Below are 26,960 nucleotides of genomic sequence, written 5' to 3' on the forward strand. Positions count from 1 at the left end.
TCAAGCAAAGTAGCCCCAGAGGAAGATGGCACAGCTGACACAGACGATGAGGTTCATGTCCAGAAAGGTCTTCACCAGGGGGTTTTCTTCCAAGGAGATTCTGACAGGCTCCGCTTTGCTCAGAGGCTCCTCCTTTTCCTTACTCTCCATGCCGCAGAGCCACAGGATGGATCTCCTCAATTTTGACCGCTTTGGGGTCACATCACCTACAGAGAACCCAGCAAAGAAAGGTCAGTTTGTGTCTCCCAGAGAGGAGAGGAGAGGAGAGGAGAGGATTAGCCGGGCGTGTTCCAGGCACTGTGGAAAGGCACTTTTCTGGAAGGTATTTGTCGATGCCTTAATTGTAGAAGACTGCTCAATTCTGGAAGGTTGGTGTTTTCAGGCTTTTAAGTGCTTTCAGGGGTGATATAATCTTTCTGATGAAAAGATTATAGCTCAGACTGACTAGCTGGAGTGAAGCCCCATGCTGGTAGGCAATAGCAGAGGTGGGCTTGGGACCCAGATCTAGCTGAATCCCTCCTCTTTGGCACATGGCTGGTTGGGAGGCTGAAGGGAAGCGAGTGCTTCCCTTGTGGGAAACTCAGTTTCTCCATTCAGAGCGGGGGCTGCAAACCCAGGTGCCCACAGAGCCCGGCAGGTAGCACACTTGAGTCAGGGGAGCTGATTTGCTTATTACACATGTTGAGGTATTCTTTACCTCTTCCAAGAAGGGCTCTCCCTTTTGTTTTTCTTAAGACTCATGACCTTCTGGATCTATCCTTGAGTTTCCCACTTTAATTTGACATGGGTTGATACTCACAATTATTAAGGATAAAAAAAAGGACCAAGCAGGATGATGACAACTATGGCCTCAGGGTCATGGAGACAATAGGGGCAGGTGGGGACCTTGGCTAACTGAAAGGCATGTCCCAGGTCTAAGGATCAGCTACTTTACAGCTCCCGACTACTTTTGCCATGCAGACATGTGGGCCCAGCGCTTCCTAGTCTTCCCATTTTGCAACAGAAGACGGAACTCTAGAATGTTAAGTGAAATGTAACTTTTAAAGGTTAACTCACATTTTACTAAAACAGTAGGTGTACTAAACCAAAATATGTTTGCAAGCTGCCAGCTGGAAACCAGTAATTTAGAGAATGCCAGTAGCGGGCGCGGACTCTGTGAGGATTGCATGTGTTAGCTGCTAATGGCCACCTGAGGGAGCTGTCGAAAGTCACTAATGGGCTCACTTCACTGGCCAAAGTGAGGAAGGACCAGGGATGGTAAAATTCCAAGTCTGCCCCCTTTTCTGGCTTGTGATTTGATAGTAAGTCTCCCCTTAAGCATACGATGCTCCTTAAGGCTCCGACCATAACTGAGAAGCCGACTCACAGCTGTGGGGTTTGGCTGTGTTTTCCTGAACGCTGTCTAGTTGGATGTTGGTGCTGCTGGCCTCCGGCGTCCCGTTCTGAGAGAGGGCGGGGGGCAGGGGTGCTTCTGGTGGTGCCGGGTCATGTCGAGTAGCCCAGGTCAGGCGGCTGACCTAAGGGGCAGAGGCAGAGGGTGAGGTCCCTTCCCCCAGCCCTGCCCAAGCCCAAGTCTGCCCCAGTCTCTCTCTCACTCTCTCCTCTTCCAACAAACTTCAGTTCCCTGGGCTTTCCAGAACCAGTGGGCATTCCCCCACCCACTCTGTCTTTCCTCTACCACCCTTTTTCCCCTGATAGGATCTTGACTTCACTCTTTCTAGTCCCTGGGGCTTCACTGGGACATCTCTGGAGCCCGGCCATCAGCCGTTCAGCTCATCTGCTTCCCTGGCCACTGTGATTGGGCAGTTCAGGGATGAGCATGTGTCTTGAGCTGATTCCATCAGTGGGATTTGGGAACTTTGCTAGAAAGGTTGGCACAACGATGCGTGTGCTTTTGCTTAATGAGAACATGATATGATGCACCCCTAGAAGCTGTTGGTCCCGAACGGTACCCAGAGAACAGACGCAGAAGGGAGAGATGGGTCTGATGATCCATCATCAGTACAAGTCCTGAAATCAAACTGTCCCTGAGACCCAACTGGACTTGAGCCATTCTCTTTGCTCAGGCCAGCCTGGGGCTGTTTCCTGTCCCTTGCATGCAGTGAGGAGTCTCAAAGGACAGAGCATCAAACCCCAGCGTACCATCTCTTTGGAGGGTGGCTCTGTGAACCAGCTCACAGTGGACACGATGATCAGGGTGACCGAGGACAGAATCATGGAGAAATAGAGGTAGTGGACCTTCACCACGGCCGGGCGCTCGTCTATCTGGTCACACAGAGGCTGCACATAAATGAAGTCCAGGACCAGTCGAACCAAGCCGAGGAGAAGGCCGAAGATCAGGCCTGAGAAGGCTCCCTGCAAATCAGAGTGAGGCCATCTCAGAGACATGGAGGGTGGGGGTGGCCAGCTTGGCCTCCTGAAATCTCCGTCAGCTGCCCCCCACATCCGTGTTCCCTGAGACAGTCGCTATAGGTGTTCATGATACGAAAAATGTCACAGCTACTTAATGATCTTTCCTGTATAATTAGTCAATTACACACATAATTTACTCATTCCCTATTAATTTGGCTTCCCAGTTTAATGACAAAATGAATCAAAATGCTGTTGACAACGCCCGTGGATTTTTCCCCAAGGCCTGGTCACATCTTCCGGGTCCCCGTCATCAAGAACTCAGCCTCCCTCACGACACCCAAACCAAGACAGCCGTGTACTCGGCCCTCCGCCCGCCTCCTCATGGCAGCACTTGTTTCTGGCCTTGTGGGGGCTGATGCAGAGCTACCTTCTCATTGGTCCGCTTCCAGAAACATCCCATGATGAAGACTATGGCCACGGGCGGCTGCAAGTAGGAGCTGATGGACTGGATGTAAATGAAGAGTTGGCCACCCTGGCTGGCCTGGACCACGGGGATCCAGAGGATGGAGACCAAGACCAGAAGCAGCACGAACACCCTGGAGCCAGCAGAGAGAGGCCCCTTAGCGCTCTCTCCCCCGACCCTTGGGCCTCTTCTGGATAGCGTCACTGAGGCGGCGCTCACACAGCCCAAGTCTCACTCATGGAGGGGTGGCTTGCAAGGCTACGATCCTGTAACTTTGGTAAATTTATCAAGTTGCGTGACCATCACCACTAGCAAGTTGTAGCATTTCCCTCACTCCAGAATTTCCTTCATGACCATTTATAGTGTATCCTTGCTCCCCGCCGAAGCAGCCCCTGTCTGTCTGGATTTGTCTTTCCTGGACACTTCGTAGAAATGGCAACACACATTGTGTGGCCTTTTGCAGCTTATTTCTTTCACTTAGCATTTTTTTTTTTTTATTCAAGCACTGGGTACAGTCAGAAGCACGGGAGGGTGAGAGAATTCACCAGAGCCAGAGCGGGGAGCAGAACAGGCAGACTGACAAAGTACACTGCTGAGGGGAGCAGCGGGCGGCAGGAGAGGTCTGCGTGCCATGTGGGACCCTCCTCCAGCGGCCGGGGAGCGGCCAGGGATTGACCCAGCACCGCAGAGGCCGCGGGCAGCCTCGCAACCCAGCGCTCAACCGCTGCGCCACGGGGGAGGCCCCACTTAGCATTTTTTTAAAAAAAGGTTTATTTATTTTAATTAATTAATTAATTAATTTATACAAGCACTGGGTACAGTCAGAAGAGCGGGAGGGTAAGAGAATTCACCAGAGCCAGAGTGGGGAGCAGAGCAGGCAGAAGGACCGAAGTACACTGCTGAGGGGAGCAGCGGGTGGCAGGAGAGGTCTGCGCGCCATGTGGGACCCTCCTCCGGTGGCCAGGGAACAGCCAGGGATCGAACTGGCGCTGCAGAGGCCGTGGGCAGCTTCGCAACCCAGCGCTCAACCGCTGCGCCACCGGGGAGGCCCAAAAAGATTTATTTATTTATATATACAAGAGCTGGGGCATAGGCCAGAGGTGTGGGAGGGTGAGAGGATTCACCAGAGACAGAGTGGGGAACAGAACAGGCAGATTGACTGAAATACACTGTTGAGGGGAGCAGCGGGTAGGACAGGAGAGGTCTGCTGCAGATATCTTCCTGGCCGGGGATCGAACTCATGCTACAGTGGCTGGTGATCGCTTTTTAGTGCTTGTCTTTAACCCCTGCGCCACCAGGGAGGCCCTCACTTAGCATTTTTGAGGTTCGCCCACATGTTATATATCAACTTTTCATTCCTTTTTATTGAGAAATAGTCCATGGAGAAGCTGTGCCCTCACAAACCAGTCTAGTTTTGTAGATTATTTATCAGATATGTGACTTGTAAATCTCTTCCTCAATATCTGGCTTATTTCTTATTTTCTTAATGGTGTCTTTGGAGGTAAAAAGCTTTTTAATAGTCCAACTTTTGATAGTTTAATTTATCTTTTTCTTCTTTTTTGCATTAGGCCTTTGGTGTCACAGCTATGAATCTTTCCCTAAGCCAACACTGAGGCAGCACCATCTTAAGGGCCAGGGCCCCAAGGTGCTTATTAGCATGTATTTTAAAGAAAATATACACACCATTCCTACTCAATTGAGACACGTTTCCTCCATTAGACTTCAGGGTTTTGCAGAAGGCTTGGTGGGAAAATTTTACCCCCAAACCCCAGATACTCCTCCCTTTTATCTGGCTAACCCGTTCCTCCTGAAGGTCCCAACCCTCCTCCTTCCCCCCATTTCTGGGGTCCCCAGAAAGGGGTCACACTCACTGGGGTTGTGATTGCCTATTTACTTAACCCTCTTCTCCTAACTCCATGAAAGCAAAAACAGTCTTTTCACACAGTGCTCACTGACCATCTCTTGGGTGGGTGGAGGGGTGGCTTATATGTGGGGTTCTGGGGAACCACACCTGTCCAAGGAGAAGAATCTGAACCATCCTAGATAAGTCCCTTTGCCTCTAGGTGGGTTCAGCACTTTCCTCCCTGGTATCTGGACCTGGAACTCCCCTGCCTGGCCCCACCCAGTAGACCTCACCTGCCCACAATCAGGAGCTCCTTCTCAGAGGCTCGAGGCCGGATGTGATTCCAGAGGTCCATGGTGAAGATGGTACTAGCACTATTAAAGATGGAGGTAAGGGAGGACATGAGCGCCGCCACCATCACAGCCATCATGAGCCCACGGAGTCCTGGGAGCAGAAGGGAAGTGTGTGGGCTCAGGCAGTTCTTGCCAATGGCTGCTGCCTCCCCTTGTGATGCCATTACCCCAGCTGCACAGCCGCTGACCCAGTAGGGCCAACTCTGGGGAAGCAGAGAGCCTCACGGGTGGAAGCCATGAATGGGACTCAGAAATCTGGGCAGGGTAGGACCCCACAAGGTTTTATTTGGGGGCCCTAGGCCCAGAGCCCCATTCTCTCCCCCCACCCTCCCCACTTGTTCCTCCCTCAGATCAGGACCCAGTCAATGTCCTCTTTCCTGGGTGCTCCAGGGGACTGGGTATGGGGTGAGGGGCATCACCTGTGGGCAGGAGTTCCAGCACAAGTTTGGGGTATGCGATGTCAGAACAGCCAGAGGGGTTGCCGCAGACCTTCTGGCAGATTTCTGGTACTGCACAAGCCACCTGATCTGTGAAGGAGACAAGGCCCAGGGTGAGTGGACAGACCGGCAGAGCCAGGCCCAGCCAAAGCATGCTTTGACACTGGCCAGCACCAGGACACAGGACTGTTGTAGAGAAGTGTAAGGCCCAATGAGACACAATTGACTATTATACACCCCAACTTCTTACTTAGCCTTTCTGAACTCTAGTTGCCCTATCTCTAAAATTGGGATAACAATGGAATTTCAATTTCTTTGTTTCGCCGTATCCTTCTCAATAGCTCATATAGATACAATTTGAAAATTCTATTTTATTGTAGCTGTTTTTTTTTTTAATGTAGCATAAGACCAAAGAAATGAAATAGCCCCCTTGTCTCCATTGGAAAGGCCAAGGTTAACAGGTCATTATAAAATTTCTGCACTCATGTCTTCTCAAGGCTGAGATCTGTCCACTAACAGCTATTGACGGGAGAGGAAATGAAAGCTGTGGCCACAATAAATAACACTAATTAATAATAGTAACAGTGGGGCCTCCCCTGTGGCGCAGTGGTTGAGCGCTGGGTTGCGAAGCTGCCCACAGCCTCTGCAGTGCCGGTTCTATCCCCGGCTGCTCCCCGGCCACCGGAGGAGGGTCCCACATGGCGCGCAGACCTCTCCTGCCGCCCGCTGCTCCCCTCAGCAGTGTACTTCGGTCCTTCTGCCTGCTCTGCTCCCCGCTCTGGCTCTGGTGAATTCTCTCACCCTCCCGCGCTTCTGACTGTACCCAGTGCTTGTATAAACAAAACGAACAAACAAATAAATAAATAAATAAAATGCCTCTAAAAAAAAAAAATAATAGTAACAGTGGCTGCCAATAGTAGATGCCCCCCAAAATCCTGGTTCAGTCTCGGACAAAATTAAGGCTGTAGTTGTCGAGCAAGATGGCAGAAGAGTGAAGACCTGGAGCTTTTATGACACCTTCCAGGAAGATTTGGAGATTAGGAAATCGATTCCTGTGTCCTGAACGCAATATGGAACCTCACAGGTGGAGCAAATGTCTAGTTTACATTCAAATCTTACGGTCTCTGCCTCTTGTCCAAAATCACTTCTCTTCAAGGTACATGAGGAGCAGCAAGAATCTGCCTGAGATATTTAATTAACTACAGAGTTTGATATTTAACCTTTTAGCCTTTAACCTGAAACACTTGGCAGACAGTTTATAAAGCATGTTTGTGGCAGAAAACTGTTTGTTCATTCAGTCTAAAGAATATGTTCATCACAGAAAGTGGCTGGCTCAGCTAAATTAGGAATAAACAACAGCCTTGGGATTGTTAACCACCGTCGGTAACATCTGCTCACCTGTCTCGAGTTAATCAATCAACCATTCCATATGAGGAGTGGGTTCCCTTGTCAGGGCAACTACGATGTGTGAGATAAAAGATACTTCTGACCCAGTCAAGCCTAAACATAATAGATATAAAGCCTTCTTCCACATGCCAGTATTCACGGGAGTCTCACTGTGTAAATACTGTACACCTGAGTTAATCTTCATAACTCCATGGGGAAGATTCTGTTATTCGACCTACTTTCAAGATAAGTAAACTGAGGCCCAGAGATATGAATTAGCTTCTCCAAAGCACAATGGTCTATGGTGTGGGTACACTCTGGTGGTAAGACCTGATGGGGGGATCCCAATGTTACATCACTTAAAAATAAAGCAATAAATAGCTTCCCCAAATCATACAGCTAGTAAATAGCATGGGAAGGTGTCAAACCCTTAGTTCATTGCAAAGCTCGGGTGGAGAAGATTGTGTCCATAGGTACATTTCTAGACTCTTGGATTTTATTGTTTCGAGGGTTGTTGTAGGGTAAGGTAAAAAGTATCAGGTTTTTCTGCCCTCCCGCCATCAGGATAGATGATGGAACCCTGCGGTCCTGAATGCAGGCCTGATGGCGGGCACCTGGAGTAGGGTGTGGGTATAGGTAGACGGGATTCACCTGGGCTCAGACTGGGCTTTTAAGGGCGGCGTCACGGGGACGCCAGCAGAAGCAGGGGAGCAGAGAGAACGCGAGAGAAGGCCGGAGAGCCCAGAAAGAGTAAAGACTTGCTGGGGGCTGGCAGGCCTGCCAGCCTCCCGGACCCCAACACCCCTGCCTGCTGTGTACCTGGCAAATCCCAATAAAAGCCTGCAAAAGCCACTGAGGGCTCCAGGACTCTTTCCTCCTTTAGCCAGTCTGCTGGATCAGAAAACCTGCTCAGTGCCCCTTGCGGCCCCTACGGTTGTATTGTTCCTCTTCATTTCTGCTAGCATTGCTTTCAAAAGTGCGTGCCACTCCGCAGGTGGACTAAGTGGAAGAGGGTGTGGTCCAGGCTCGTGCCGGCTCAGGATCAGAACATCCCTACAGGCACATCTAGATCCAGTGGAAGATTTAGAGGAGGCTCTGAGGGAGATGAGAGAGAGAAAAATAGAGGGGAAGGACAGTGGCTTGGCCCAGACTCTGGCACTTGAGGCAGAGGATTTGCAATCTTCTGGCGGTCTTGTCAAAAGCAGATGCTGGCGTCATCCCCCAGAGATTCTGATTCCGTAGGTCTTAGACAGAACCTGAAAGCTTGCATTTCTAGCAAGTTCTGGAAGACACTGCTGCCGCTGGACTAGAGACTCCACTTTGAGAAACATTGGTCCAGGCTTCAAATCCACCACGTCCACCGCAGCCTTTTCTCGCTACCTGACTCTCCTAACTCCTATTGCTTTATTATATGATCAAGTGTCTTGCTATCTTTTTAATCTCATGTTTTCAGGAGTATCAGATTCATCCATCACTTTACAAAGCCCTTGGGGGCCTGGAACGTGGTGTGATGGCTCATTTGATGGCTGTTAGGATGGTTATAATCTTGTTATTGATCTTCCAGATATTGATCCAAAGCACAAGATATGATTTGCTGAGAGAGACAGTAGCATGATTAAGAGTCAGGTACAATAGCTAAGCTTTGGAAACAGCCCAAATGCCCAAAAACAGATGACTGGATCAAGAAGATGTGGTACATATACACCATGGAATATTACTCAGCATTCAAAAAAGATAAACACATGCAATTTGCAGCAACATGGATGGCGCTGGAAGGGATCATGCTCAGCGAAATAAACCAAAAAGAAAAAGAAAAATACCGGATGGTCTCACTCATAGCAGGAATCTAGAAAACTTAAATAAGGGACCAGGAAAATGAATAACTATAAGAAAGTGAAAATCAAAATCAACAAAAAACTATGAACCAGAGACACTTTTTTGGGGGGTGGGAGGTGGGAGGGGAGGATTGGGGTCAGAATGGGGGGATTGCAATTGTATGGGGAATATAAAAATAAAATTTATTTATTAAAAAAATAAATTCTGAAAATAAAAAAAAAAATCACACACACAAAAAAAGAGTCAGGTTCAAATTCAGGCTTAGCCACCACTAACCAAATAACTTAGAGCGAGTAACTCAACCTAGGAGAGATCAAGAGTCCTCTTTTTCCTTCATTCCCATATCCACTCCCTCATTAATCTGGATTAGCTTCACTCAACTACATTTCCAAACCATCCGCGTGGATCAACTATTGCCTCTTCATAGATACCTTCCCTGGAAACTGTGAGAAGTGACCCCTGCCAGGATTCCCTGTGACCTCTCCCAGGTCACTTAGCACAATAGATGATCATCTCAGTTACATCTTTACTTACTTTTGTCTGTCTCCTCCACCACTAAAAGGTAAGTCCCACACATCAGGGGTACTCTGTGTCTTGTTTGTTTATGAACCCCCATGCCTGGCAGATAACTGCTCTCACAACATTTATTGAATACAAGAAAGAATGATTTTATATATCTATATCTATATCTATATCTATATCTATAATAATATATATATTAGAGAGAGAGAGCTTCAATTTCCCCCATCTGTAAATTCAAATAACAATAAAGTCATTTTGGGCCTCCCTGGTAGTAAGGGGTTAAGTCTCAGCACCATGAATCTATCTGCAGTCACCGCAGCATGAGTTTGATCCCCAGCCAGGGAGCTACCCACATGGCGCAGGAGACCTCTCCTGTCTCACCCGCTGCTCCCCTCCGCAGTGTATTTCGGTCTGTCTGCCTGTTCTGCTCCCCACTCTGTCTCTGGTGAATCCTCTCATGCCCCCCCCCACACCTCTGGCCTGTACCCCAGTTCTTGTATGCATAAATAAATAAATCTTAAAAAAAATGCAAAAATAAATAAATAACCCCCCAAACTATCACCTAGCAATGTGGAGGGCTTTGCCGTTGTCTTTGGTCTCTCCCTGCCCTCCCTATAAGGGGCCAGTTTCAGATCCCACCTGAGGTGTCCCTGCGGCACCATCCAACAGGGACACCAGCTGCTTTCCCTGGGGGCCGCCAGCAATCTGTTGAGAACATTCACGGGGGCTGAGACTCACAGCAGATGCCCGCCCCGCCAGCTGTCTTCTCACCTGGGAAGAGGATGCGGCTGACCATTCCAGGGAAGACCATCATGAAAAGGGGCAGCACCTTGAGGTAGGCGGCCATCAGAGAGCCTCCTTTGGCATGGGACAGGTCCCTGGCAGCCAGAGTCCGCTGGACAATCACCTGGGAGACAGTGAGTGGTTGGCATCTGAGACAGTTTCTGCTTCAGACGCAGAAGTGAGTGTGGCTTCTCCACAGGGATCTTGGTCCTTCCAGGAGCACCTGTGCCCTGTTCTCCATCCCTGTGGTCCAGCTGGGGTCGAGATGACCCTTCCCCTTTTTTCCTCCACATTCCTTTACCCAGGGGCTGGCCAATTAGAGTTCTCCAGAAAATTATTTCTCAGACTTCTTTGGCTACCATGATTGTTCAGGAAAAGTAGAAGCCCAAGACAAGTCAGTTGCACCTCTGCGTGGGATCGCTTCCTAAAAGAGGCAAAGGATAGATGCCCCTACCACCTGCAGCCTCGGGTGGAATTGCTAACTGCTGGCTGCAGCTCCGCCGCCATCTTACAGGAGAAGCTTCCTGGAGATGGAGGTCATCTCTGAGGGAAGAAAACCAGAAAACGAAGAGACAGAGAAACAATTTCTGATGACACAGAATGAGACCTCAATCCAGCTGCACTGGGTCTGGGTTTCCAGTGCCAGCTCTGGAGACAGCCTGGGTTCAAATCCCACCTGCCCGCCTCTCTGCTGCGTCAGCACGGACAAGCAATTTGACCTCTCTGCCTCCTTTTCCTCATCTATACAATGGGGGTGCCATTGGGAATAGGCTCTCAGTTCAGTGAACAAAGAATGTCCCTTGGGCTTTGTTCCGTCCTTAAATGACACTAGATTTAGGGCCGGCAAAGATGTGTGTTGCCAAGAGTGGCACCAGCACAACAGAACGACTCAAGCTTTGGCGTCCGCAGAATCCAGCTCAGCGACACCAGGGATTCGAGACCCACGTCACCGAGTGTGGGGTGGACTCGGGTTTCTGGGCCCCCGGCTCCACCTGCCAGGGTTTAGAAGGAGACTGAGTCCTCTTAGGGTCCGTGCTCTTGAGTGATGATTTGGAAGTGACTTTCAAGGGGCACGCGCTGGAATCCCAGCCACTCAGGGTATGAGGACTCTCCAGTAAATATTTGTACAGATGAATAAATAGAAGCGGGTGTGCTGTGAGGGGCAGGAGCATGCGTGAAAATGTAAATGTTTCCAGTGGTTTATTAAATGTCCCCACACAAGAGGGGGGTGACAAATCCCAGGTGTCCTCTTGTAACTCTCAGTCACGCCATTTAGCAGCCAAGATCCTGGCGGCTCAGAGAGCTTGAGTAAAGGCTCAGGTGGAGTCTCTGACCTTGGATCCAGCCTGTGCAGGTTAAAGCCTGAACTGGGGGCCGTGGGCTGTGCTCTTTCCCAGGGTTCCTCCCTCATGAGGTCGCCTAAGGAGTAGAAGGGGGTCACTACAGGGAGTGGGGGTACCCCTCACTGCCTTGGCACTTAGCTCTCCAAGTGGGGGGGGGGTTCTGGCCCAGGAAGGGTTCTGGGTTCCATTCCCTGCAGGGACTCCTGTATCAACTGCACCATCACTGCCTCGTTCACCTCTCACGGGCCCCGGCGAAGCACGAGCGCTTCCAAAATGGTGGGCGCATCTCTGATCTTTAATGTAACAGAAGGAAACACTTCAGCATGTGAACTGTTCACGTGGCTTGCAACCTGAGAACGTATAAACAGACGTGCAGTGAAGTGGACCCTGTCCGTGCTTGCGAGTCTGCCTGCCTCTCCACCCAGGGGCACCCCTTATTCCTATTTCACATTCCCTCGTTCAGAGTGTCTTTATGCACATACGAGCAAATGCAAATATTGATTTCAGTCTCTCTTTTAGCACAAGAGGCCTGTTACACACGCTGTTGTGCCTGCTGCCTTTCTCACATCTCTTTGCACACCTGTTCAGAGTTCGTGCCTAAAGGCCTTTGCTCTCACTGTTCCCTCCAGCAAACTCTCCACCAAGAGCCAAGCATCACGGGAGCCCTCACTCAAGGTCACTTCCAAGTCACACCAGCCCTCACCACCTATCTTAAAATGCGCGCACATTCAGTCCCCCTATCCCCCATCTACTTTTAAAAAATGACATTTATAGTCTCTTTGCATCCCATAATTTACTTGTTTATTGTCTGTCTCCCCCCAGAAGAGGGTGAAGAGGGGCCAGCACCTTATCTGATCAGTGTAATCCGATGGCTTCATGCCCCAGGATAGCTTGGCACACGGGACCCCAAGTGAGTATTTGTTGAGCAAATGATATCCCATGTCAGGTTTAACCAACATTTAAAAGGCACCCACCCATCTTGGGCCTCCCGGGTGGCGCAAGGGGTTAAGTCTCAGCAGTATGAAGCTTTCGGGCATTCGATCCTGGCCAGGGAGCTACCCACATAGTGCAGCAGACCTCTCCTATCTTGCCCGCTGCTCCCCTCAGCAGTGCATTTCAGTAGATCTGCCTGTTCTGCTCCCCACTCTGTCTCTGGTGAATCCTCTCACCCCCTCCACACACCTCTGGCCTGTACCCCAGTTCTTGTATGCATAAATAAATAAATAAATCTTAAAAAATAATAAAATAAAATGTACCATCTCTCCTGCTAACTGGATCCTTCCAGACATTCAGAAGGATGTACTAAAGCTTTGCCCTTTGCAGATATCAGCAGCTTTGGCCCTGTCATTACACGAGCGAGAGCAAAGTAAAGTCACACATAGCACAGTAGAAAGAACAGTCAAGGATGGTGGTGGAGAATCAGAAATGAGGAGAGATGGAGAGAGAAAACAACCCCAGATGCCTGCCACCCTCAGAAGCATCCTGGGAAGCTCGCTCAGCCCCGGCCCTTACCTGATCCGTGCACCAGTACCAGAGGGACGGGATGGACATTCCAAAGAGGATCCCAGGCCACGGCAGGTCAGAAGTCAGTGGGTCCCGGAACATATGGAAGGCATCTTCTCGGGGCAGCCCGCAGCTGCTGTTCTCACTCCGGTTGCTGGCCACGGCCAAGAAGTACTTCTCCTGCAGCCCATCCAGCCCGCCCACTGCTGCGAAACCTGGAATTCAGAGAAGTCCAGCTTGGCTGGGACTCGAGGGGATCCACAGCAAGTGATGGGCAGGGGTGGGGGGCGTGGAAATAGGTGGGTACCCCCTAACAGCAGAGCTACCCAGGAAGTCAGTCACCTTACAGGTTCTTAACCTCCTTTTTCCCTCTTCATTTTCACACCTTTGACCGCCTTTCTGAATGTTTCTGAATGCATAACACAAAAATACCAAGGATTGTATATGAAACAAATAAATTGAAGGCAATCATCAAAACATAAATAAAACTGTTACATAATTTCTTTTTTTGCTCCATTAAATGGTGTCCTCTTTTTTTTTTTTTTAAGATTTATTTATGCATACAAGAACTGGCCAGAGGTGTGGGGGGTGAGAGGATTCCCCAGAGACAGAGCGGGGAACAGAACAGGGAGAGCAACTGAAATGCACTGCTGAGGGGAGCAGCGGGTGAGTCAGGAGGTCTGCTGCGCCATGTGGGTAGCTCCCTGGCTGGGGATCGAACTCATGCTGCAGTGGCTGCGGATAGCTTCATACGTTTCATCTTAACCCCTTGCGCCACCAGGGAGGCCCGTAATGTCCTCTTCATTATTTCCAAATAGCCTATAATTGCAGCCTTTATTTCCTCTCTGGCCCAAGCACAATTTAGGAGACTTGTCAACTTGCTAAGTAATTATATTTTTTTAAATTATAGGAAAAAAATATTTTTCCTAACAGCTTAATATTTTGTTTTACCTAGGTAAAGTGATATACCTGAACAAGGGGTATTTTTGCAAAATTTGGTCTTTCTCGAAGATTCATTTTTGTTGATATTTCTATGATGTTGGACAAAAGGGGCATTTGCTGTTATGAGATTGCTTATTCATTTATAAGATTTTCAACTTCTAAATCTTTTCTGTTTTGGCTTCTTAGTCTGTCAGGTGTTAAAATCTTTTGGTATTACTTGGTTTCTGGAATTTCTCCTAATTCTAACAATTTTGACTTTGGGCAACTTGCTGTCATGTAATTTCATACACAAAAGTTCTCTCTGTTGCAAATGTTGTGTATCTGGTTATAAATGACTTTTCTCTCTTTAATGCTTTTTTGCCCTTTATCCATTTTTTATGTGTGCTTCTTGCAAATGATACAAAGTTGAATTTTCTTAACCCAAGCTGTATTCCTTGAGTTTTGTTGAAGAAATAAACATATAGATAACTAAGCAAAAGAATAACAGCACAAATAGCAGCTACCACTGCCCCGCTTCTCCTCGTGCTCACATCCATACTGGAAGATGATTTGTGAGGCATGGCAGAGATCGACACCCGAGGCAGAAAGAAGCCCCTTGTCCCACCATAAGCTCTACCAGTGAGCCGCTGTGAGAATAAGGAGGCAGGAGACAAAGGGGTGCCTGAATAGATGGTGCAGTCCAAAAGAAGGAGCCCCCAGAAACCAGGAGTTCGCTCTCACCCCCAACTCAGACAGTAAAACACAAGGGAAGGAGCACCAGCGGGACTGGTGTGAAGGGTTGGGAGCATGTGTGAAAACCTGCAGATGCCTTGGAGAATGTCTGCAGGCGTAGCAGGTGGGTCTGTGAACTCTCTCCTGACTGATGGGAAGGACTTAAGTAACGGGCCGCCCCCATAGAGACCCCCTACCTACGTTCATGGAAAGAGATCTAGAGGTTTGACTGTGAATAACACTCCTTGAGAAGCTCTGTCTTTGGCTTTTCCTGCCTCTCAAACCTGCAGTGTCACTTGGGTTCAAAGGTTCGTTCACATTTCTTCACATGCTTTACCCACTACCTTTAGTGCTGATCTTTGGATATTGCCTGCAGGGATTATCACTGTGGTGTTGGAATGGAGATTTTCTCTTTTGCCTTCAATGCATCTGCATTTTTTTCAGGGCAGTTCTACTCTAAGGAGACTTGTCTCTTTGCTCTTACTTCATTCATTCATCCATGCCACAGAGGAAGAACTACTAACTTTTACTTAGAAACCAGTAGGTTGCCATGAAAAGCACAGCTTTTCTCTTATAGCTGGAACAGCATGACTCACACAGAGCCCAGCGGCAGGAGTGCCCAGGTAGCAAGCTCCCGGCCGCCAGCTCCGCTGTGCAGAGGGGAGAACAGATGTTTCTGCCTGAGAGAGGTGCCATCATTCACCCCCAGCCCCTGGGGCCCCACTTACTGTAGCCCATGAGGGTCAGCGCTCCTATCAGCATGATGAAGGTCTGCAGCGCGTCCGTGTAGATCACAGCAGCCAGGCCACCTGGGCGGAAGATGAGCATAAAAAACCCACCTGAGATGCCTCAGCACCCCGAGGGCTTGTAAACAGCCCCCTCGCCTTCCTGTGTGTGCACGCTCATTTTGTGGTGCAGATTGGCTGTTCTTTTGGCGAGCAAGCAAAATGGATTTCTCTACCTCTCAAAAGTGGGCTTGATCAAATGACCTGCTTTGACCAACAGCATCTGGGGGGAGAGGATGATAATATGGTGCAGCTCCAAGGCTAGACCCCAAGGGGCCCTACAGCGCCTGCTCTTGCTGCCATGTTGCCTTAGGCTCTGTGCTTCTTTCCAAAGCCCAGGCAGCCTGGCCTCGGGAGGATGGCAGCCACCAGGGACGGAAGACCCAGCTGACAGCCCAGGCTAACCAGCCCTGTGAATGAGGCCCACTTGTTCCAGCCAGTTCTTGTAGGTGCCATCTAACCTCACCCCAACCAGCACCGGCACCCCAAGGAATGAGCTAAGTAGAATAGCAAGCCTTTGTTGTTGTCAGTTCCTACCTTGGTGGGTGGTTTGCTACATAGCAGTTTCTAACTCCTTTAGAAAGTGATGCTGGGACTGCAGTTCCCGGGCTCTGATACCCTTATTGTTAACACTGGTAAAACGATGTGAGGTACTTGATCCTCAGACCCCGATGGACTTTCCAAACAGGGGCATGGTGGTTGGACCTTGGTGGATTCTTGCTGGTTTGCCACCCAGAAAAATCTCTGTAATGCCAATGATGGTGGCAAGCGCATCAGCCCCTGGAAAGAGCAATCTTTCCAAGCTCTTCCCCAGCCCTCCCTTCCTGCGCCAAAAGGGAAGGGACTCTTATCTGATACTAGCATTTACTGGTGGCAAAGTTGCCGTGCAATGAAATAGCACGCACATGGGTGTGGTGTTTCTCCATGTCAGCAGAAACCAGATACTGGGGCAAATGAAGAGACCTGGCCTAGCTTTTGGCCCCACGTCTCTGCTGTCCTCATATGCTATCCATTAGCCTAGTGCAGTGACTGCCTGAAGCTTGGTACCCCTGAAACCCACACCGATGTTCACTGAGCACCTATTATGTGCCAGGCATGGTGTATAGTCTTCTATCCAGGGACTCACCAATGTGAATTACCAAGTGAGCACCCTACCTAAATTCTGTGGGGCGCCTAGGGAAGAGGGGGTGCAGAGGTAACAAAACAGCAAGTTTCTTGCTCTCACTGAGTTTATGGTCCAACAGGGGCAGACAGACCCCAAATATGAAACATACACTTAGTACAATATATATTTATATGAGTATATATGCTATATATAGGATCTATACTGATGCTATCCCTCTCCAGGACATGTATACACAAATATGCAAGGATATATAGTATGCACACATGTATCTAGTACATACATACGCATCTCTATGTATTTGTGGCATGAATTCTAGTACACCAGGAGGAGATGAGAAAACATACTTGTCAAAGCCCTACTAATGTCAGCTGCTCTTCTAGGATACAAACCTGAGGGGGACCAGGAGACTGCCCCAGTTCAGGCTCTAGAACCCAGCTCTGGAGAGTGTACGTACCCACGCAGGAGCTCCAAGTTTTGCAACAAGTAGGTCTTGAATTAGGAAAGGGAAAAGCACTTTACATGCCTTTTATAAGCCGCCCTCTTATCGGGCATCTCTCTTGCTCTGGACAATGGCTAAGAGAAGTCGTGTTATCTGGGGTGAAGTTAATAAGTGATTGGTTTTAATACACCGAGAAGATGACATCATGGGCCAGGCAAGGATGGTGCAGCCCCCGCCCTTTCTCACCACCTCTCCTGGCGTCAACCCTTGTCCCGTCTCACCTGCAATAGTGTACACGGCTGTGATGGCCAACAGCCCGATCACGGCTAGGTACAGGTCCAGGTGCAAAGACTGCTGGATAAAGATGGCGCCTGCGTACATGTCCACCTGCGGAGACAGGAGGTTGGCCTGTGAGTGGACGTGAACGCATGAAGGAGCGGACACCGCAGCACAGGTTCCTCCAGCCTAAATTCAGGTCCTCGCCTGTGCAAACACAGAAGAGTCGTACCCTGTCCTTTCTTCATCCACCTGTCCCCAGATCAGGGGTCTCCCACTGGAGCCCGGGGGGCCACTCTGTTTGCGCTCCTTTCCCTGGACTCAGCCTCCTCCACGGTCTGTCACTGCGCGGTCTCCTCACACTCCATCTCCAGACTGCAGTTTTCATGAAAAACCCTCACGGTCCTACCACCCCTCGCCTCCCTATTAAAACTCTCCATGGCGGGCCTCCCCGGTGGCGCAGCGGTGGAGCGCTGGGTTGCAAGGCTGCCCGCAGCCTCTGCAGCGCTGGTTCGATCCCCGGCTGCTCCCCGGCCACGGGAGGAGGGTCCCACATGGCGCGCAGACCTCTCCTGCCGCTGCTGCTCCCCTCAGCAGTGTACTTCGGTCCTTCCCCCTGCTCTGCTCCCCGCTCTGGCTCTGGTGAATTCTCTCCCCCTCCCATGCTTCTGACTGTACCCAGTGCTTGTATAAATAAATAAATAAATCTTTAAAAAAATAAAAAATAAAAAAAAAACTCTCCATGGCACCCCGTGGTCTCCCAGAGAACGTCTAAACTGCATGCCAGGCCCTTCATTCCTCTTTGACTTGCCAGCCACGTCCCCTCATGTCTCGTTCTAACCCTGCAGGATCTCTGAAATCCCCCCCTTCCTCTAGCAAGTCATGTCCATCACCCCCTTTTGCTGTTCCACCCCCATGCAGAGTGCTGCACACTGCCATTCTCGCTCCCGGTAACTGGCAGCCTCCAGTTCCCCTGCGGCGGCTCCCCACATCCCAGGCTTCCCTCTGGGCCCAGAGTCTTACTGCGGAGTCAGCTTTGCTTCCACGGAATGACACTCCTGAGCTCTCCCTCACCCCTCCTCGTCAGGCCCAGCTCCGGAAGCCCCGGCTGCAAGGGGAGGCTGCAGCAGCATGGGGGGACGGGGCAGCATGTGCCTGGAGGCTGCAAAGCATCAGCTCTTGCCCACTCTCCCCACATGGTCCACCGAAGGGCATCAGGGATGGGTGGGCTAATGGCCGATCACCGCCTGGTTCCAGGAGGAACGAGGCAGACCCGCCCGCGTTGGCAGGACTCGGGAATCCCGTGCAGGAACCTGCCAACCTTCGAGTTTGCTGAGGAAGCTTCAGCCAGTGTGGGCGGAGGAGCCCCTCACTCCCTTTCCTGACTGCCTCTCCCCCCACCCCTCCCACCAGCCTCCCCCCTCCCCCAGGCTGCCTCAGAGAAAGCGCACGGGGAGGAGACACCAGCGCTGGATGGGCCTTAACTGATCCTGCCACGTGGGATGTGCCCGGCTGTGCCCCCTCTTACCGAGATCTTGGTGAAGATGTAGATAAACAGGTAGAGCACGGCCAGGGTGATGGGGATCCTGCTGCCGCCAAAGCGCTTCCTTAAGTACTCAGGCATCGTGGTGACCTGCGGCCAAGATGAGCCTGTAATACCCCGCTGGCTCAGGTGCATGGCCTCCGCCATACCAGCCCTCCCACCCCAGCCACAGGGTCTTCTTGGGCTTCTCAATGGGAGATAGAAGAAGGGAGGAGAAACTGGGGGCAGAGGAGTGGGGTGTGGGATATAGGGGTTCTGCGCAGAGACGTGAACCCAACAATCAGATTCCCCCAATGCAAGGCGTCCTCAGGCTCCAGTCCCAGTCTTTGCCATGCCCCAATTATCAATTACCTAGTGCTTCTCTTTAAACCCACCCATGCTTTTATTTACATTTTAGAATTTTTTTCTCAGATATTAATAATGTGCCAATCATTCACACCACTGTATAACCTCGGGAGCACAGTGCCACACTTCCAGGCCTGCATGGGCGTTGCTTGTCCCCCCAAGGCTCAGCACCCAGGCCTGGCCCCTCTCGTTGGCCTCCTCCCTCCCCATCCCCTCTGGTAACTGCTCTATTTTTTTTTTTATATATATATATATCCTCTTTATTTTTTTTTTTAAAGATTTATTTATTTATTTATATAAGCACTGGGTACAGTCAGAAGCATGGGAGGGTGAGAGGATTCACCAGAGCCAGAGCGGGGAGCAGAACAGGCAGACTGACTAAATACTCTGCTGAGGGGAGCAGCGGGCGGCAGGAGAGTTCTGCAGCGCTATGTGGGACCCTCCCCCGTGGCCGGGATGGAACCTGCACAGCAGAGGCTGTGGGCAGCTTCACAGCGCAGTGCTCAAATGCTTGCATCACCAGGGGAGGCCCAACTGCTCTATTTTTCAGTGCCTAAGCAACACATGTTTTTATTTCAGTAAATTCACCTAAAAAAGGTAACTTCAAATCACCACTGACAATGGAAACTCAACCTTGAATTTAAGGGAACCAGCAAAAAATAAATACAATGACTGGGAGAACCATTCACTTAGTTTCTATTCTTTTCTGGAACTTACTGTGGCACAGCAGGCTCTGGCCCACCGGCTACCCACTCTTTCTTTGAATCAGAGAATCATTTGGTGCCTTGCATCCCTTCTTTGTATCTCTTGTGAATCAGTAAGTCTCCATGTCACCACATTTTTAAAAATCCACTACACAGAGCTGTCGGAGAGGGTGGGAAAGGTGTTAAAGACAGACCCTGGGCCTCCCTGGTGGCACAAGGGGTTAAGCACAGCACTGTGAGGCTCTCTGCAGCCTCTGCAGCATGAGTTTGATCCCCAGCCAGGGAGTTGACCCACATGGCACAGCAGACATCTCCTGTCTTGCCCGCTGCTCCCCTCAGCAGTGTGTTTCAGTCAGTCTGCCTGTTCTGTTCCCCGCTCTGTCTCTGGTGAATCCTCTCACACACACCCCTCCACACCTCTGGCCTGTACCCCAGTTCTTGTGTGCATAAATAAATAAATCTTTAAAAATAAATAAATAACTAAAAATGGAAATATCCTCTGACCCTGCAAGCCCACTTTCAAGCATCGGTTGAAAAACATGAGCGTGTCAATTCAAACAATTACGCACTCTCTGCCAGAGCATGCAGAGAAATGGAGTGCCCTGTAGTGCTGGCTGATAGGGATTAAGGGACTCACGCCCCAGGAAAGATGGAATCCTGCCACTTTCAGCCAAATGGAAGGCGTTCCAGGGAATTAGCTGTAGTAAGCACATCCGAATGACAAAGACAAAGAGCAGACGTTTACAGAGCACATGAATCAACAAAGCAAAACACTTATAAAAACTAGCAGACACTAATAAAGTGAGGTGTCTGAGTTAAGAGGACGGAGAGGGGGAAGGGCTCAGTGGGGTCATGAAGGGGTGGTGGGATAAAAATAATTCATTCACAAGGCTAAAAATAAAGCAGTCTGTATTTTTCTTACTGGGAAGTCTTAGCCTTATTCCCTTCTCAAATGATGCTAGACAAAAATCAATTCTAGGTGGCGAATGAACGGACTTGATCTTGGAAAGTCGTAGAATATTGCAAAAGATCGTTATGACCTGGAGCAAAAATGTTTTTTTAAACACGATAAAGGAGGCAGTAACCGCTAAGGAGGGTGACAGATGTGACCACATTACTGTTGAGACCTGATGATCGAAAACACATGCAATTTGCAGCAACATGGATGGCGCTGGAAGGGATCATGCTCAGCGAAATAAGCCAGAAAGAAAAAGAAAAATACCGGATGGTCTCACTCATAGCAGGAATCTAGAAAACTTAAATAAGGGACCAGGAAAATGAATAACTATAAGAAAGTGAAAATCAAAATCAACAAAAATCTATGAACCAGAGACACTCTAGGGGGGTTGGGGGCGGGGAAAGGAGGGTTTGGGGTCAAAATAAGGGGGTTGCAATTGTATGGGGAATATAAAAATAAAATTTATTTAAAAAAAATAAATATGGTGTAAGCTAAGCCGAAAAAAAAAAAAAAAAAGAGAGAGAATAAACCAGTGAGCCACAGGGAACAAAAACTATGAGGGCTGTTAGCCTTGTGAAGAGGCCATTCCCTAGCACCCCACCCCTCACACTCACCTGACCAGCAATGTAGATAGGGAGGAAAATCCAGGCCAACATCAGCACGAAAAACAAGCCCTGCCAGAGAAAAGAGAGTCAGGATTCACTCCTGCCCCCATGAAGGGTCCTCACAATGAGGCTCTATGTGGCAGGCGCCATTTAGCACTATCTTAGCGATGGGGCTCAGAGAGGTTGAGTGACTTGCTCAAAGTCACACAGCTTGGAAATGGCAGAGCCAGATCTGGTTGACTGAACATCTGTTGATCCTTTAATTGAACCCTTTAATATGACCCCCATCTATGGAAGAGAGTAGGCATTTTTAAAAAGTTAGTTGTTGTGAAGATGTTTAATAACCCATTAATCAGCATGCCCCTCCCGCTTCAGTCCTGGACGAGGCCCGCTACACAGCAGAGAGGGTACTCTCTCTTGGGGGGTCTATGGGGTGGCGGAAGGGTCAAGGACCATTGAATTACAAAATTTTTGCGATGGCCAGTTGATATTTAATATACAGGCATCCCCTCAGGAAGCACCATGCCGCCACCTTCTGCAGCCACAAGGGTGGCCTGCTGAACCCTCCTCTCTGCAGGCCTGTTGGTTGGGGGGTGTGACCTGATGGACTCAGCCAGCGAACACAGGGAAGCCTGGGACTGGCCGGCCAAGCTGCTTTTCACTGACCAGGGAGGGCGCCCTTGGAGCAGCCCATTGGTCCTTCCACACAGCATCTCTCTGTTTTTAAAAGTCAGGGTAATGCCATGCAAAAGTACTTACATTATACTCGTAAGCAGCTGCAGAAAGGCCTGCAGCAGCGCCTGAGCCTGCCAGGCCCACGAAATGTCCACTTCCAACATTACTGGCAAACAAAGACGCACCCACCTAGGGGGAAGGGACAGGTCAGATCCGGAGCTGAGGACTGGGGTAGCTTCTCTTCCCTGGGGTTGTTGCCATGCTCCAAAGGAACCAGAGGAACCAAGCCAAGGAGGCAGGCCCGCCCTTAGCCTCGTTGGCACTTTATTTTTTTCAATTTAGAAAAAAAAGACCCTCTCCAAGACTTTTACTTCCATCTGTTAGAAACTGGCATGGCAAATATGCACATCTGTGATCTCTGGAATGGAATTGTGCCCTTGGGTTGTGCAGTGCACAGCTGGAACACCTCTGTACAGCATCCTGGGGGCAGGATGAGAGGTGCTGTAGGAAGTGCTTCATGAGGACAATCAGGGAACCTGTGCTGGCCCCCTGCTCTGCTTCTAACTCAACAAAGGAAATAGCACTCCTTCCGGTAGCACGACAGGGCCAAGACTACTCAGTGACCCCCATCCCTGCTCTCAGATCACTGGGCCGGATAGGCCTACTCCACAGGCCAGAGTGTCCCACATGAGCTGGGTCAGTTAACGTCTCTCTCCTGGCAGTTTGGAACTAGGACACCATCCTGCTGCTCCCTTAGACTGGGGGTGCGAGGGGTCCAGAGAGGAGTGTGTGTTTCGGAGGGCAGAGCTGGGCAGGAGGTGGAGGAGGGTGGTGTAACATGTTCGGGGAGAGAGAGATGTATAGGCAGAGAGGATGGAGTGGAGGGGGGTGGGGAGAGAAAGAAAGGGAGGGAAAGAGGAAGGGAGGGAGAGAGAGAGAGAGAGAGAAGAGAGAGAGAATTGTCTGAAAAAAAGGCTATTGTGGCTGCTATTGACTTTCCTGTCTGGTTCTCATCCAGCTCCATTCTCTTAATCTCTCCTTACACAGTATCCTACTTTTTTATTACTGCAATTTTGTAGAAAGTTTTGAAATTACTTAGTGTGAATCCTCCAATTTTTTTTCTTTCTTATGGCTCTTTTGGCTATTCTGGATCCCTTTTATTCCATATAAATTTTAGGGCCAGCTTGTGAATTTCTCAAAAAAAAAAAAAAAAAAAGGCCGCTGGAATTTTGACAGAGATTGTTCTAAACCTGAAAGTAATTTAGGAAGTACTACTTACCATCTCAATAATATCAAGTCTCCAAACCCACGGACATAGGATGTCTTTCCAGTGAGAGGAACTTCTTCCAAAAATGTTTTCAGTACGTGTTGTATTTTTTTTTAACTTTACTAAACACTTTATTCTTTTGATGTTATTGTAAATGGAGTTGCCCTCTTATTTTTATTTTCAAATTGTTCATTGCCAATGTATAAAAACATTGATCTTCTTCAACCCTACTGAATTCATTTATTAGCCCCAGTAGTTTGTTTTTTTCCTCTAGGTGACTTAGGATTTTCTATTTACAAGATCATGTCATCTGCACATAGAAATCATTTCATTTCTTCCTCTTTAATCTGGGTGACTTTTACTTCTTTTCTTGCAAATTGACCTTGTTAGAATCTCCAGCAAGATGTTAAATAGAAATGATGAAAGAGGACATCTTTGTATTGTTCCTTATATTAGGGGTGGGGAGGTATTTTTAGTCTTTCACCATTAAGTATGTTAATTACAGGGTTTTGTAGATGCCATTTATCAAGTTAAGAAACTTTCCTGGGCCTCCCCTGGTGGAGCAGCTGTTGAGTGCTGGGCTGCGAAGCTGCCCACAGCCTCTGCAGCCCCGGTTAGATCGGCCACCAGCGAGGGTCCCACATGGCACAGCAGACCTCTCCTGCCACACCCGCTGCTCCCCTCAGCAGTGTATTTTGTCAGTCTGCCTGTTCTGTTCCCTGCTGTGGCTCTGGTGAATCCTCTCACCCTCCCACGCTTCTGACTGTACCCAGTGCCTGTATAAATAAATAAATCTTTAAAAAAAAAAAGAAACTTTCCTCCTAGTCCTAGTTTGCTGAGTGTTTTTTATCAGTAAGGAGTGTTGGATTTTTTTTTTTTTTGTATTGAGATGATCATGTAGTTTTTGTCCTTTATTCCATAATATGATGTTCTACATTAATGGACTTTTTTAAGCCCATTAATACCATTAATGGTATGCTGAACCAACCTTGCATTCTAGCATAATTCTCGCTTGGTCATGATACATAATTTTTCTTATAGGCCGCTAGATTTTGTTTGTTGAGGACTTTTGATTTATAAGAGATATTTGCCTACTTTTTTCTTGTGATATCTGTTTGAATTTGGTATCGACTTAATGCCTCATAGAATGACTTAGGAAATGTTCACTTATATTTTTTGAGAAGTTTGGTAAGCTTTGGTATTAAATCTTTAAACATTTGGAAGAATTCACTAGTAAAGCTCTCTGGTCTTTGGTGTTTTTTGTGGGAAGTTTTGTGATTACTAACATAATGTCTTTACTCTTTACAGGTTTAATTCAGGTTTCCTATTTCTATCTGAGTGTGTTTCAATGGTTTGTGTCTGTCTAAGGATCTGTCCTTCGCATTTAAGTTAGTTAATTTTTTGGCATACAACTTTCTGATAGTATTTCCATGTAATGACCTTCATTTTGTAAGGTTTATAGTAATGTATGCTCTTTCTTTCCTGATTTTAATAAATTGAGTCTTCTCTCCTTTTTTCTTGGTTGAAGAACTAGTTTTCTGTATTTCATTTATCCCTGCTACCCTCTTTATTATTTCCTTCTTTCTGCTTGCTTTGGGTATAATTTCCTTTTTTTCTAGCTTTTAATGGTAAAGAGTTGAGTTGTTGGTTTGATATCTTTCTCCTTTTTTAATATAGATATTTACAGTGCAAATTTCCCTCTAAGCCCTGCTTAGCTATGGATATATCCTGTAAGGTGTTGGTATGTTGTATATTTATTTACATTCACCTCAAAGTATTTTCTAATTTCCTTTCTGACTTCTTCTTTGACCCATTGGTTATTTAGAAGCATATTGTTTGATTTTCATATGTTTGTAAATTTCCCAAACTTCCTTCTGATATTAATATCTACTTTGATTCCACTGTGGAAGACAACATACTTTATATGATTTCAATCATATAAAATGTTTTGAGATTTACACATGGCCCACATGTAGTTAATCCTGGAGAATGTCCATGTGTACTTAGGAATAATGTGCCTTCTACTGACATTGCATGGATTGCTCTATATATGTACATAGGTATTGGAAGCAGATTATTAAAGTCTCCAGCTATTAATGTTGGGTTTCTATTTCTCCCTTCAACACTCATTTCTTGCTTCTAATATATTAGTACACTAGTAGGTGTATAGATGCTTATAATTATTATATCTTCTAGATATATTGAGCCTCTTAGCATTCTGTAATGTCTTTATTTGTCACTAGTAATAATGTTTGTGTTAGTTTATTTTGTCTGATATTGGTAAAGTCACTCCAGTGTCTAGCCACCATTGGTACAGTCACTGCATCATTTTTTTTTTATTATTTTATGTTGTATTTTTTCCATCTTTTTACCTTCAACCTATCTGTGTCTTTGTCTCTTGTAGACAACATATTTTCAGATTTATGTTTTTAAATCAATGCTGCTAATCTCTGGCTCTTGAATTGAGTGGTTAATCTATCTAAATTAATATACTACTGATAAGATAAAATGTACATTTGCCATGCATTTCTTGTATGTCTGCCTTTCTTGTCCCTCCATTACTCCACTATTGCCTTCTTCTGTGCTAAATAGATATCTAGTGTACCATTTTGACTCCCTTATTGTTTCTGCTATTTTCCTTTGTTTGGTTGTTAGTGGTTGCCCTGGGGATCCATTTAGCATCTTGTGGTTCCATCTTAACTTGCAAAAGTAAAATTCAGATTAATAGTGACAATTTCAAGAGTATATAAAATCTTTCTCTTAAATAGGTCCATTACTTTCTCCTTCCTTGTGCTATTATTGTCTTAGAGATAATATCTTTATACATTGTAAGACCATGAATGCAAAGTTATAACTTGTGACCTATGCAGTTGCCTTTTAAATCAGGAGAAAAAGAGTTACAATTTAAAAAAAAATTATACTATATTTTGTATTTACTGATGGAGTTATCTTTACTTGTGTTCTTTATGTGGATTTAAATTCCTGTCTATGGTCCTTTTATTCCAAGCCGAAGTATTCCTTTCAGTATGTCTTATAATGCACATCTGCAATTATGAATTTCCTTTGTTTGTTTAATCTAGGAACATGTCAATTTCCTCCTTATTTTTGAATAATAGTTTTGTTTGATATAAAATTCATGGTTGGCAGCTTTTTTCTTTTAAAATGTATAGCCTCTACAGTATCTAATAAAAACCCAGGTGTCAGTCTTATTGCAGAACTCTTTAGGCGAGTTGATGAATTCTCTTTTTTGTTTAAACATATTTAAATTGGGACTAAGACTTTGCTAGTTTAGACTGTGATTCTCAGCCAACATGAAACCATAGTCTTGAGAGAGCAAAGGCTAGACAGGATATCAGCACTTGAACATTCTTTGAGAATGGACTTTAATGCAACCAAAGACCACTTACTGGCCACCACACCATGTCCCCTCCAGCTAGGAAATAACCTTTCACTGTGTCTTTTTTGCTCTTCACGGTGGACTGAAACAAAAAAGAAGGGTGGGTGAGGGAAAATGTCATCAATCAGAGACATCCTGAAATGGCCTGAGGCACGGATTATAACCTGGGAGTCCAGGAATATAGATTTGAACCTCAAAATGTTTTTGCTTGACCCATGGTTTTCAAGATTTTAATTTGAATGCCATTAGAAGAGATATAAATACTTCTTTAAGTTGATTAGCCCCTACTCCCCCTTGCTTAATTAAATTTATGAAAACCTATTTACCTAAGCCCCTCCACATTTGAGTTATAGATCCAGTTTGTCT

At 47.5% G+C, this 26,960-nt stretch overlaps 1 protein-coding gene across 5 annotated transcripts; it reads right to left on the reverse strand.

The window, feature by feature from the left end:
• SLC5A11 (solute carrier family 5 member 11) lies at positions 1-26,634 on the reverse strand (the record flags this gene model as incomplete). 5 transcript variants are annotated; one of them, XM_084251569.1, is made up of 14 exons in its annotated part: positions 26,605-26,634; positions 22,015-22,119; positions 21,265-21,324; positions 18,629-18,733; positions 17,106-17,211; positions 15,203-15,283; positions 12,831-13,036; positions 9,964-10,099; positions 5,431-5,538; positions 4,952-5,102; positions 2,780-2,948; positions 2,143-2,355; positions 1,367-1,517; positions 1-206 (listed from the first exon to the last, which is right to left on the reverse strand). In XM_084251569.1, the coding sequence occupies exons 1-14, from the start codon at positions 26,617-26,619 to the stop codon at positions 1-3; spliced, it is 1,812 nt and encodes a 603-aa protein (XP_084107695.1). In that variant the 5' UTR covers positions 26,620-26,634. The 5 variants fall into 5 exon arrangements, with proteins under 5 accessions (XP_084107695.1, XP_084107697.1, XP_084107696.1 ...); XM_084251571.1 differs by lacking the exon at positions 18,629-18,733; XM_084251570.1 differs by lacking the exon at positions 15,203-15,283.
• Between the last annotated feature and the right edge of the window lie 326 nt (positions 26,635-26,960).

The sequence above is a fragment of the Talpa europaea genome (genome assembly GCF_964194135.1).
Source record: "Talpa europaea genome assembly, chromosome: 12".
Taxonomy (NCBI): Eukaryota; Metazoa; Chordata; class Mammalia; order Eulipotyphla; family Talpidae; genus Talpa; species Talpa europaea.